This window comes from Microtus pennsylvanicus, chromosome 20 (genome assembly GCF_037038515.1).
Source record: "Microtus pennsylvanicus isolate mMicPen1 chromosome 20, mMicPen1.hap1, whole genome shotgun sequence".
Classification (NCBI taxonomy): Eukaryota; Metazoa; Chordata; class Mammalia; order Rodentia; family Cricetidae; genus Microtus; species Microtus pennsylvanicus.
The window spans coordinates 5,361,316-5,375,580 of NC_134598.1; the positions used below are offsets into that span (position 1 = coordinate 5,361,316).

Here is a 14,265-nt window from a genome sequence, read left to right on the forward strand (position 1 = left end):
ATGGGTAGTCTGCCACTACAAGCCAGTTACCCTAAGTACACTGAGTGGCAGAAACAGACCCTGTGCCAAACAGGTGGCAGGAGAATATCAATTCCCTGAAGCTCTCCTCTGACTTCCCCATGCATACTAAGCAGAATGCCCACACATGCAAGCTGAGCAGAATACCCACACATGTAAGCTGAGAAGAATGCCCACACATGCATGCTAAGAAGAATGCCCACACATGCATGCTGAGAATGCCCACATATGCTCTCCCATGCACATGTAATAAAAAATGCAAATTAAAAAGACAGCAAAACAGCCTCGTGGTGGCACACGCCTTTAATCCCAGCATAGACAGGCAGATCTCTGAATTAAGAGGCCAGCCTGGTCTACAGAGTAATTTCCAGGACAGACAGGGCTACACAGAGACACCCTGTTTTTGAAAAATAAGCAAAGAAAAAACAAAAAAAAAACCCAACCAAACAAAAATGCCATAACACAGAAATAATAGAAAATCTCTATAAATAGGTATGTCTATGTTAAGTAGGTAACATAACGATTTGTAGAGATTTTATTTACTTTTGCCTAAGAGAATAGAATAAAATATAGGAGGATAAAACAAAAGCTTTCAGTGACATGGTCTCCTCTCCATTTATTTTTACTATTAATTTAAACACATGCCCTACCCCTCAGTATTAGTTCCTGAACTGATGTTCTCGTGTATGGTGGGCAAGTCCTCTACCCCCAAACTGTAGCTCTAGCCTAAGATGCTCTCATTCTTAATCACTGGAGAAGATACAACATTAACAGTATAATATATGATTTTAATGTCTAAATGTTTAAATGATCTATATGTCATACTGCATAAAATTTTGACTTTATACTTTAGTTCTCATGTTACAATAAATTTAGAGCTCTGAGTTTTCTTACATATGTTTTTTACAACAGTAATGACTTAGGATAAAATGCATCACAGAGTCAAAAGAAGAAAAGTGTTCATTGGTTGGCAAAATTGGTGATAAGAAGCTCGCCACCAAGCCGGAAGACCAGAGCTCAATTCCCGTGGCCCACACTGGTAGAAGGAGAGGACTAATTCCTGCAAGTTTTCCTCTGACTGCCATCTGTGTGCTATGTATGGCATGTGCGCATGCTTCTCACCACGTACACACAGTAAATAAGCAAACATGAAAAAACACCAGCCAGTAAGTTAGCTTTCCAAAAGTCGATGTGTGTGTGTATGTATGTGTGTGTATATCTATATACATATATATATGTTATATAAATATATAATTGGACATAGGTCTGTTAGATATAGATACACACACATATAAATATAGATAATTGCACATAGGACTGTTAAAAGAAAAGTAACTAGTGTTTCACATTATAAAAAATTATCTAAGCCACCTGAGCTGCCTTATATTTTCATTTAAAAAAGAACTAAATCAATACTTAGCACTTCATGTCTGCTGGCATAAGGTCAAAACAGGTGTTAGACAGTGATGCGTTGTATACTCCATCAAATGTAAATGATACACTCAGAGAAAAACCTAAATTAAACAAAATACCCCAGGTGTGGTGGCACACACCCTTAACACCAGCACTTGTGAAGTAGAGGCAACCCGGTCTACATAGTGAGCTACAGGACACCCAGGGCAACCTGGTCTACATAGTGAGCTACAGGACACCCAGGGCAACCTGGTCTACAGAGTGAGCTACAGGACACCCAGGGCAACCTGGTCTACATAGTGAGCTACAGGACACCCAGGGCAACCTGGTCTACAGAGTGAGCTACAGGACACCCAGGGCAACCTGGTCTACAGAGTGAGCTACAGGACACCCAGGGCAACCTGGTCTACATAGTGAGCTACAGGACATCCAGGGCAACCTGGTCTACATAGTGAGCTACAGGACACCCAGGGCAACCTGGTCTACATAGTGAGCTACAGGACATCCAGGGCTATGGATATGTACAGAGTCCCTGTCTCTTTTTTTTCAATATTTATTTATTTATTATGCATGCAATATTCTGTCTGTGTGTATGCCTGCAGGCCAGAAGAGGGCACCAGACCTCATTACAGATGGTTGTGAGCCACCATGTGGTTGCCGGGAATTGAACTCAGGACCTTTGGAAGAGCAGGCAATGTTCTCAACCACTGAGCCATCTCTCCAGCCCTAGAGTCCCTGTCTCAAAAACAAAACAGAAAACTAAAACTGTTGAGGGGGCTGGGGAACTGGCTCATTTAGTGAAGTGCTTGCCGTGCAAGTATGAAGAGCCGGGTTTAATCTCGAGGATCCATGTTTAAAAACAACCAAACAGGTGCAGTGCCATGTGCTTTGACTTCAGAGTGCTTGCTGTGCAAGCATGAAGACATGAGTTCAAGCCCCCAAGCCCCACATAAAAAGCTAGACGTGGCTGTGTGAGCCTCAGTGCTGTGGGGCAGTGAGATGGAGAGTGACAGAGGGACACCCACTGCTGTCCCAAAGTGTAAGCACGCACATACACAGGTGTGCAGACCTCGCCCACCCCACCGACTGTCCACTTTTCTGTACTGTCCCCAACACTGCCACCCAAACCAAAAGCAATGCAACCCTCCCTTGGGTTCTCAGCCTCAAACTCACCGCCACCCCTAGACAATCTCTATTTGGGGCACTGTCTTGTACACTCCAGTATGGACAGCATCATTTCGTGGCCCTACACTCACCGCCACCCCTAGACAATCTCTATTTGGGGCACTGTCTTGTACACTCCAGTATGGACAGCATCATTTCGTGGCCCTACACTCACCGCCACCCCTAGACAATCTCTATTTGGGGCACTGTCTTGTACACTCCAGTATGGACAGCATCATTTCGTGGCCCTACACTCACCGCCATCCCTAGACAATCTCTATTTGGGGCACTGTCTTGTACACTCCAGTATGGACAGCATCATTTCGTGGCCCTACACTCACCGCCACCCCTAGACAATCTCTATTTGGGGCACTTTCTTGTACACTCCAGTATGGACAGCATCATTTCGTGGCCCTACACTCACCGCCACCCCTAGACAATCTCTATTTGGGGCACTGTCTTGTACACTCCAGTAGGTACAGCATCATTTCGTGGCCCTACACTCACCGCCATCCCTAATTAGACAATCTCTATTTGGGGCACTGTCTTGTACACTCCAGTATGGACAGCATCATTTCGTGGCCCTACACTCACCGCCACCCCTAGACAATCTCTATTTGGGGCACTGTCTTGTACACTCCAGCATGGACAGCATCATTTCGTGGCCCTACACTCCAGGTGACAGTAGCACGCATCCCTTCGCAGTGCAACAATAAGAAAGTCTCCAGAACTACCAAATGCTTTCTACATAATTAGCTATAAACTTGGCCATGTTTAGAATCACCAATTTGCATGAATAGCTTCTAGGCATAAAGTCCAAAAGAATTTTCTATGTGTGTTCCAAATTTCTTTTAACCTAATTTGTGTAACCAGAACAAGAAAACATTTATATACCGAGCGGCTGCAGCAAGTATCGTCTGGTATTGAAGATCCTCGCCACTCCAGCCAATGTCAGAACCCATGTCTCAGCCCACTGTTTCTCTGCCGTGTCTCTTGAGTGATGAATTAAAATATTTCCACCTCCAGACTCAATCTTCTCTTTGTCTGCTGTCGTAGAAGATTCTCGAACTCGGTCCAGTAGATGAAAGAGAACCTAGATATTTATTTGAAAGGTCATAAAAAAGGTCACTGATGACATAGTTTAAGTAATGGCAAAATAAACTAGAAGTTATAAAACATGTAACAATTTTATTAAACTACATAAATTAGAGAAAATTGACTAAAACAGGTAACCATGTACTCTTAAACGTATCCTTAAAGTCATAAAATATGAAAACATAAAGCCAACTGGACAGAACATCAGCTAAGAATTGTTATCAGTGGAACATGTATTAGATAATACTTGAGACAAGGATGCAGTTCCAGGCAAAAAGTATAATTATGGAGATGTCCCGATTGAGTTCAGGACTAAATGGCTAAATGAAGTGTTGGAAAGACAATCAGCAAGTAAACACCAGCTAGCACTCGGCCAATGCTTGCACTTAAGGGAAACGGAGAGCAAATGGGATGGTGGGGAACCGAACAGAGGAGCAGAGGAGGCGAGCTTTGTGAGACAGAGCTTCAAACAGAAGATGAATTAACAATGTTAGGCACCAAGTACTGAGTTCCATTCCCAGCAGAGCAACAAGAAAGGAAAGGAAAGTGGAGGAAAAGGGTGACAAGTCTTCATATATTGCTGTAAGGATCTGGGGAGAACAGGATGGAGGAGGGAGGGGATGGAGATAGAAACTAGTCTCTGGAGGTGCACACACACGCACACACGTATACACACACACAGATACACAAACACACAGAGTAAAAATGAAGACAAATACACGGGAATGATTCTTTACAAAGGCAACACATTTACCGGAAGATGTAAACTGTAAAAGCACATGTCCAAACACCTCACAGTACCTTCCAGATAACCGTGTGCCAGGTTGAATGCTGCAGCAAGGTCCCGTGTGCACCAATTGTAGAAAAGAGAGTCTGCCCTGCACTCTTCCTCACAGCAGGGCGAGGGTCCACACACAGTTCGCCCAGCTTTGCATAAAGGCACAGCCACAAGCAATCAAAGGGCGGTGCAGGGTGGAATGGCCGATTTAGAGACACTCCTTTCTCTTCTGCCTGCTTCTGCTGGGCCGCCTCTTCTTTATTTAACTCTTTTTCGATAGTTTCCCCTCTTTGGAAAAAATAATCTGAAATATTCCACTAAAAAGAAAAGTATAAAATATAACTTTATTCACAAATTTTGTTTTAAAGTTCAAAACAGGTTCAATAAAAGCATCGCTCTCATTCGAATGTCTAATTTCAAGAGAATGTGGCTATTTTGGCTAAGCATTAACTTTCATTGTCCTGTACATTTTAATTATGAAAAATTTCAATTATATAGAATAATGAACTTCAATGTATTGATATACATAGTGCCTAGCCATTATAATTGTTAACTATAAAACACTACATTACCACAACAAATTAATTTCTTCATATCACTTAATCACTTATAATTTCATACAGAAATACTAGCTGCTATCTTCACATATACCAAAGGCTTTACCTTCAAGGATAATGAAGTATGTGAATTCATGGTGATGGCCAACAATGGAAGCGCAGTGGCTCCAACACTGAATCAATGTAAAGTAAAGGAGGGGACGTCTAGCGGACACTGAGCCTGAATCACCCAGCTGCTCTTTGTCAACAGGTCTGTATGTGAGATGACACTGTCTTCCACGGTCACAGTTTTCACAGAAAAACACTAACTTACCGACTTTGTGTGATAAGTTTACAGTTGAATTCTATGGAACTTCTGAGTTATAATAAACATTTAGGAGATGCTAAACAGCTGCCTTTAAAAAGATCTAACCAGGGCTGGAGAGATGGCTCAGGGGTTAAGAACACTGACTGCTTTTCCAGAGATCCTGAGTTCAATTCCCACCACCCACATGATGGCTCACAACCATCTATAGTGGGGTCTGATGCCCTCTTCTGGTGTGCAGGTGTACATGCAGAGAGAGCACTCATGTATATAAAATATAAATAAATCTTTGAAGAAAAAAAAGACCTAACCACCTTACGACAGAGATTTAACTTGTTTTATAAACTTTCTCAATTTCAACACACAGGTGAAGAGAGTCCAAACAATTTCCTTAGATAAACTACAAATATTGGAGCCTGCTCTCTTCATATTTGCTTCATGTGTGATACTTGCAGTAACTAACATACTACCTCTGTACTCACGATGTGTAAAATGAGACTACATGTCAATAATTCAATAACCAACAAGAGCTAAACACAACTAAAATACACACATGACAGTCTCCAGAGCCTTCCACTATGACAGGTTATCTCCCGGGTCTAACTGTATTGTTGACAGACTACAAGTCTATGTAAGTTGTAAACAAAGTAAACTAAATAGTCTATGAAAATGTATTAAGGTTATTTAAGAACACTACATCTGCACACTAACAACAATACATAGAGTAATACATAGAGTTTCCTTTCTATGTATTACTACGACTGTCTCCCTGAGGCCTCTCCTCATAAACGTTAAAGCTTGTCCATCGTCCTGCTAGTGATGGTTTGTTTCCTAGGTTATTTCATTCGCCACGGATGATGTGCTTGGTACTTAGAAGTCAGGAAAAACTTCCAGATCCCAGACCACACTTGTATTCATTGCTTACTACATAACAATCAAGAAAAGCAATGATACTTACCAATAAGCCTATTGAAGTTAAACTAATATTAAGTTCTTGGTTATGAAGTCCAAAGCTACCTGCAACATCTACAACTATCTGTAGGCAAGAACAAGGCATCGTTGGTAGAAAATCTGTCACAACCAACTGAAGACACTGGAAGGCAGTTCTTATTAAAGATTCTCTAAAAACACAAAGGAAACAGATAATGCACATTTAAAAGAAAGGTGTAAGAAAACACACCTTACAATAATGTCAAGCAAGCCAACTTTAGTTTAGAATTCGAACAAGGAAGTCCTCCCTGTTGCAATCCAAGGAAAGCAACCCAGTACATAGGGCTCCCCCATGGCTTCTGCTTTAGAGCCTGCCTTGACTTCATGATGGACAATGACCAGGATGTGTTAAGACAAAGAAATCCTTACTCCTCAAGATACTGTTGGTCATGGTCTTTACCACAGTAATAGAAAACAGGCTAGAACAAAGGGTAAACAATGTAAAGAAAAACAATAACTACTAATTATCGCGCTCTCAATATGCTATCGAGTTCCTAAGTGCTGAACGCATGTCAATTCATTTCATCCTACTCTGTAAACTGCACTGAGTTGAGATCAACTTCAACTTGGTGTAAATTAGTCTTCTTTACAATAATCATTCCAACATGCTATATTATTTAGGGAAATTTACTATTATAAATACTTAAACATTAATTTTTTTCTAATAGTCTCATTAATTTCCTAATAGTTTTAATATAAAACTCAATGATAGCTGGGCATGGTGGCACACACCTTTAATCCTAGCCCTAAGGAGGCAGAGGCAGGAAGATCTCTGTGACTTCAAGCCCAGCCTAAGTTCAAGAATAGCCAGGGCTGTTACACTGAGAAACCGTGTCTCAAAAAACAAAACAAAACCTCAACTATATGTGTCACTGAAAGAAAACTGTATGTGATACTGCAGAATTTCAGACAAATGTTTCAATACCTGCTAAACTGCTCTACCGGTCTTCTATCACAAACTATGTAAAACCCTAAATCCCATTCAAATGTGCTCTTCCTTCTGTATTCCCTATTTATTCAATGGCATCACATTCCCGAGTTTACCTAAGTCAGAGATCTGAGGATCATTCTAGACTGCCATTTCTCCCTCTGCCTCCAGAGTCAACCTACTAAAGTCCCTCAACTTCCTCTTACTGCTAAGACAGCACTGTCACTACGTCCACATTTCCTGCTCTCCTGTGCTCCCAGCACAGCGGCAGCTGTCACCGCCACATCTGATTATACCACTCCCCTGTGTAAAACCCTAAAATGCCACCCAAATACACTCAAGGAGAATGCAAATAGCTTTTAAAAGCACATGAAGCTATTTATAAGAATTTATACTTTTGGTTCCAGAAAGCTATAGCTTTTTTTCTTGTAGTCTAGAGTAGTGGCCGTTTATTTGTGTACACAGAACAGTTAACAAATGCAGTGTTTGGGATACAGTAAGCACAGAAGAAATGTTTAAGAAACAAAAGAATAAAGTTATTTTAAAGCATTTTTTTAAAACTTAATATATGAGGTCCTTTAGATCTGTTATATTATGATGGTTTATTTATCTTATAGTAAGATCTTACATCTAATATAAATGTCATAAAACAACGTATCTTCTCTTCTTTGAAACCCAAAATAATACTTGAGAGTTCCCAGAGCTAACTGGGGGTAGTTTATGGTAGGTTCTGATGAATCCTGGACATGAGCAGGAAGGGATAAATTAAAATCTTTCACTACAAGACTTTAGGATGGGTCCCTTCTAACTCTCTTACATGCTGGGTATCCATTTCAAACACTTACCCTTGATCATTTCTGATAGCTCCCATGACTCCAAGAACTAATGGCCATCCAGGTCCCAGACTGTCTCCCTGACTCTGCAGAATCTGCAACACACATTCTAATTGCTTGAGTCGAATATCTGGATGGTTAATACTGGACATCTCCTTTAAGGGGTTCAACAAAAGCAGCTGCAGTCTCTAAAAGGGGACAAGAAGCTAATTAGGAAAAGACAGCAAGGCTCTGTTGCAGCTGTCCCCACAGCCCTTTTATCTTCTTGCAACATCATCTCTGTGCTGCCCAGGTTGGTCTTAGAAGTCTTGTGCCTCAGCGTCCTAAGTGCTGGGACCACAAAGTGCACCACCTTTCTCTCCTGTTCCTTCTGAGGGTTCAACTCGCCTCCATCCACAATACTGTAGGAAATAAAGTTCCCTACAAAAGAACACAGACTTTGATTTCTCTAGCAGTAATCTTTAGAGGTTTGTTACTTATCTCTACTTTTAAGTAACGGGGGAAAACAAACCAATCTACAGTATGCTAAATTTCAGTATAAAAGTGGAGTTACCAAGTTCTTAGATCCACTAGAGATAGAGCTCATTAAAGAAATATATCTTTAGCTATATTTGAAGAAAAAAACCGAATTCCCAATATCTAGCATTTACTTTATTAATGTATTGCAGGTATTTAGATGTAAAATTCTCAAGTATGATATAATAAAAAGTATAATAGTTTGAAATTACATGCTTTAGTAACAATTATTGTTAAGCCACAAAATTTGTTAGGGGAAAAAGAGCACTGTTTCATCCTTTCAGCATCTAAAAAGTGCTTCATTTTTAACTTTCTTGTCTCCTATTTTATGTGGTTAACCTACTAAACAATTATTAAGTTTTCACTGTGCACTGGATATTGAGCAGACACCGAGGATAATAAAGTGAACAGAAAACGATTCTAAAATATTTTGATTATTATTTATTTATTATGTATGGTTGTGTGCCACATCATTTATGTGGAGGTCAGAGGACAACTTGTAGGAGTCAGCTCACTTCTTGCACCATGAAGGTCCTGGGGATTGAACCCAGGGAGTCAGAGTTGATGGCAATCACCTTTGCCCACTAAGCCACTTTGTCAGCCATTAGTTTATATAGGTTTTTAAAGCCTCAAATCAGAGCCAGGCATGACAGCATATGTGCACAATTTCAATACTCAGGAGAGAAAGACAGCAGGACTAAAAGTTTGAAGCCAGCCAGGACTTTATAGCAAGAGCCCGTCCTCGAACATCGAGAGCAGTGGATGCAGCTGAGCGGGGGAGCACCGACAGCCAGTGTGGCGGACACAGCTGAGCGGGGGAGCACCGACAGCCAGCGTGACGGACACAGCTGTGGGTTCAGGGTCTGGCATCAGTAAAAGAGGAAACAAACAACAAACCCTTTAGCTGCAGCAGAGAACAAAGGAATCACTGAAGCTGGCAGCTCCAAAAGAGCAGAGGTCTCTCTGTGGTACCAAGCATTCTACTCTAGCGGCTATATTCAACAATGGCATGGGAATTCACTGTGTAATACATTCATATTCACAAGATGGAAGATGGTAAAGGGAACCGTAATGGCTGTTAGATGCTTGTTTTATTCAGTCTTGAAACAGTGAAACTTCAGTGAATTAAAAAAAAAAACTTTAAAATATATGTGAAAGGTAAAGAAAAGAGAGAAAATTAAGTACAAAAGGGAATTCTGAACATAAAAAGTAATAAATGATTTAAAAATAGAATCTGGTTTACTGGAGCTGGGGAGCTCTCAGAGGGTAAAAGCCTGGCCGTGTGGCCATGGGGACCTGAGTTCAGATCCCCAGCACCACAGAGAAAGGCAGGCACAGCAGCACAGAGAGCTCCAGACTCACTGAGACTGTCTCAACAGTGAAGTGGACAGTGTGAGAGGAGACATCCCACCGCTGGCCTCCACAACTGACGCACGGGGCCAACACGCAGTACCACACACAACACACACACACACACACACCACACACACACACCACACACACACCACACACACACACACCACACACACACACCACACACACACACCACACACACACACCACACACACACACACACACACCACACACACACACACCACACACACCACACACACACACACACCACACACACACCACACATACACACACACCACACACACACACACACCACACACACACACCACACACACACACACACACACACACACCACACACACACCACACACACACACACACCACACACACACACCACACACACACACACCACACACACACCACACATACACACACACCACACACACACACCCCACACACACACACCACACACACACACACCCCACACACACCACACCACACACACACACACCCTGTCCCTGTGAGAACAGAGAGAGGAGCGGGTCCTAGAAGGGCAGGCACAGGCCAGGGGATGCCCTTGATGAGGAGGGCGATCTGCGGGCTAGAGAACTGCTCCAGGGCAGTTGCTAACTTCAGTCAGCATCACTGAAATGTTTTTATGAACAAATCCTAAAACTGTTACATTAATAAGCAGCCCACAGCCTACAAATAAGATAGAATATTGTTTAAGATATTATCTTGGTGGCACACACCTTAAAACCTTAGCTCTTGCGCTGTAAGAACAGGAGGCCCAAGAATTCAAGGTCACCCTATGGGTGACTCTGTCTCACAAAAGAAAATTTATCCTAGGGCTGGGCGGTGGTGGCGCACGCCTTTAATCCCAGAATTCGGGAGGCAGAGGCAGGTGGATTTCTGTGAGTTTGAGGCCAGCCTGGCCCACAAAAACTAGTTCCAGGAAAGGCTCCAAAGCTACCCTGTCTCGAAAAACTAAAAAAAAGAAAAAGAAAACTTATTCTAGAATATCCTGAGATGAAACTACGTCTGTGAGTGGCCGTTACCTGGTTCTGTGGCAGCGGCGGCTCGTGGTTAAATGTCAGCCCTGCTTTAATGAGGGACGTCAGGGCTTCTGCTCCCCACTCTCTCATTCGAGAGTTTGGGTGCTGGCACACCTGAAGAAACACACGGTCAATAAAACCACATTTCACTGTATTCATAAGGTAAAAAACACACATTAATCCAAGAACAGAGAAAACAATGCCATATTACAGCTTCTGGTATTTTTTTTTTACAACTTAAAAGAGTAAAAGAAAAACTATATCCAAAAAATTCTGTAAGCTTACCTTCTGAATAAAGGCCATGGGAGGCAACAGAGAAAAAGACAGAAGACAAAAGATGAGACTGAAGTCACAGGAAAGGAAGGGCTCCACGGCTGGAGGAACCCACATCACCAAAGGAAGCAGAAGCAAGCTTATCCTGGGTACTAGGGATTGAACCCAGGGCTTCAACCTTTGAAATGATAATCCACCTGATAGGGTGGTTTAATCACAGAGAAATCTGTACATATCCTTTATTGATAAATTTAATCCCAGTAAAAATGGGTAAAATTTTAGGAAGAATAGTTATCTTTCTCAGATTTCTAAAATGACATTAAATTACTATGGTCCCCAAACTACACACAAACGTATGCACCAACAGAAGCAGCTGGAGTTAAATTCCAGCTACTTTTCAAGGCACTGCCAGCTGAAGAAGAGATGTATCTAGTTAAAATTCTGCCACAATGTATGACTTAGTGGCAGCTCTCCCACGGGACCTCCACCACAGCAAACTTGTGTGCAAGGCACACTTGGAAATCGCTCTCACCCCAGACTGTTCAGTATCTCAGATACACCTGACTGAGATGACTCAGGAGACTGTGGTCACAGGAAACCGTTCCTGACAGAGAGCTGACGTCACTGCTATTTCACACGGCATAGTGTCATCATTTTTATTTGATAAACCCCTCCCCGGGCTAATTACTCACAACAACAGTCCTTAAAATGTAAGGGGCAAGGAGGGGGAGGGGAAAGTTTGTCTGTCGTTATGCTGACTCATACGATCAGTAAAAGTAAGGAGTAGTTAAGAAAGAGAGCTCACCTCCAGTAGATGGCCAGTTAGAGGTCTCCATAAGATTTCTATTCTGTGCATATTAACTAGACCAGTTTCTAATAGTTTGGCAACAGCAAAAAGAGATGGTTCCTAAGAAGGAAACATATTACATGTTGATATGGTAAAGAGAATTCTGAGATCTGACTGAATAAAATAACATCACTATGTCTAAATTATGATTAGTCTGTATATGTAAAGTTAGTAAATGCAACAGAAATTATTACCATGATAAGTCTTTTTGCTCTCCCAGAACAGCTCCTAAAGTTACCCCCAAATTATATTGGCACAAAGTGTGAATAAATTACAGATCTTAGAGACTTACAAATCTAATTTAAAAAAAAATTCTACACTAACATTGTATAGTATTGAAAACATTTGCAGCATGAAAATGTTTAGTAGTGTCTTTTTCTTCCCAATGGAAGCCATAAATTAAGCTACACCGGGATTCTAAGACAACTGTGGCACAAGCTAATCATACGTACCTAGGAATGTGGTAGAAAATTCATGTTTACGGAGGAATATGGCAGAAGATTAAGACTGATGTCTACAAAGTTTTAAATGCCTGATAGCTCACCTTGATTAGGCCACTGAATAGCGACATAGCTTATGTAAATTACAGTATCTACTGAAAATTTTAATGTGTAAAATGGACATAACAGTATATAGACGAGATCTGGTCAGAAAGTACATGGTAAAAGTATATCTCCACAACAAACAGGGTATACACACAATCATTTCAGCATTTAAAAGAACATATACCTGTCCTGGATTCACATATGAATATTTTTACAAAATAAGTTTTAATTAATTTAAAGTTTTTTAAAAGCTCCATAAGTTTTATTATTTTAATGGGCTTTTTCTAATACTGCAATAAATTAACCATGCAGGAATATGAACTTAGAAAAAGAGTTCAGGTTTAGATTTGTGCTTCAAACAGAAAAAGAGACATAATGAACAAGAGTTTAATCTAAAAAGAGAAAAGGAAAAAAAAACCAAGGTCATCTATGTACTACATATATAAGAAACTGGCCCTTTAAAAATGAGTCTGGATAGCCAGTTAAACAGATGCACTTCACTGAATGGCTCCCTGAGCAGTAAGCATTCTTAAGATCTGAGGGTTCTCACCGGGCAGTGGTGGTGCACACCTCTAATTTCAGGAGGCAGAGGCAGGTGGGTCTATGAGTTTGAGGCCAGCCTGGTCTATAGAGCAAGTTCTGGACAAACAAGGCTACACAGAAACCCTGTCTCAAAAAACCAAAAAGATTTGAGTTTCCTTGAAGAACTCTAACAGAGCCACTGGGAAGAAAGCCCAGAGATACAGTTCAGCACAAGAACATCTTGCCCATGGAGGACATCTCTGCGGTCTATCTTATATACTTTTATTTTCATTCCATAGTCATCAAGTCACTTTTAAATGAGAAACTTCTTATCTTCTTTAGACCACAGAGTCAAATGTCAAACATGAAAACAAGCATGCTGTGTTTATCAAATAGACACAATTCACAAAGCACTGTAATATTCTTGTATTTCATTTGGTACTCTATTAAAACGTTATAGCTTTGTATTGAGATTTAATTTCAAGATGTAAGATTTTTCAAGATAATCAATAAACTGATTAGTTTACTATTGTAACTAATGTTAATTCTTGCCTGGATTTGGAACAAAGAATACATTATTCTAAACACCTGAGTGTTCATGCAATTAACTAGATATATGATACATAAAACCATACTCTAGTAAGAACTTTTTCTGTTTTCTATTTTTAGTTTTGTATGTGTATGGGTACTTGGCCTGCACATATGTCGTTTATCAGGTGACTACAGTGCCCTAGGAGGCTAGAAAAGAGAGTTTTGATCCCGATACTGGAGTTACTGATGGCTGTGAGCTGCCATGTGGGTGCCAGGAAGCAAAGTTGGTCCTCTGGAAGAGCAGCCAACGTTCTTAACCTCTGAGCTAACTCTTTCATCCCTAATAAAAACTACTGTTGCCTTGTTTTGTGGAGTATCATGTAGTCTAGGCTGACCTTGACATTATATAAAGATTTAACTGACTATGATCTTTAACTTCTGATCTTGCTGCCTGTATCTTCTACCAAGTGCAGGATTTTGGTGTGCATTGCCAATATCTGTTTTATATGATGCTAAGGATCCAGCTCAGGGTCTCATGCACAC

The 14,265-nt window shown here is 41.0% G+C and overlaps 1 protein-coding gene across 2 annotated transcripts in view; it reads right to left on the minus strand.

Annotated features, from left to right (window-relative positions):
* The window catches only part of Mon2 (MON2 regulator of endosome-to-Golgi trafficking), a 75,692-nt gene that overhangs the window by 20,322 nt on the left and 41,105 nt on the right, over positions 1–14,265 (minus strand). For both annotated transcript variants that reach the window (XM_075954932.1, XM_075954931.1), the window contains exons 20-25: positions 12,083–12,184; positions 11,008–11,118; positions 8,093–8,268; positions 6,288–6,450; positions 4,492–4,785; positions 3,490–3,688 (exon numbers count right to left, since the gene is read on the minus strand). In XM_075954932.1, coding sequence (XP_075811047.1) covers positions 3,490–3,688; positions 4,492–4,785; positions 6,288–6,450; positions 8,093–8,268; positions 11,008–11,118; positions 12,083–12,184 — 1,045 coding nt within the window. The remainder of the gene's footprint in view (positions 1–3,489; positions 3,689–4,491; positions 4,786–6,287; positions 6,451–8,092; positions 8,269–11,007; positions 11,119–12,082; positions 12,185–14,265) is intronic.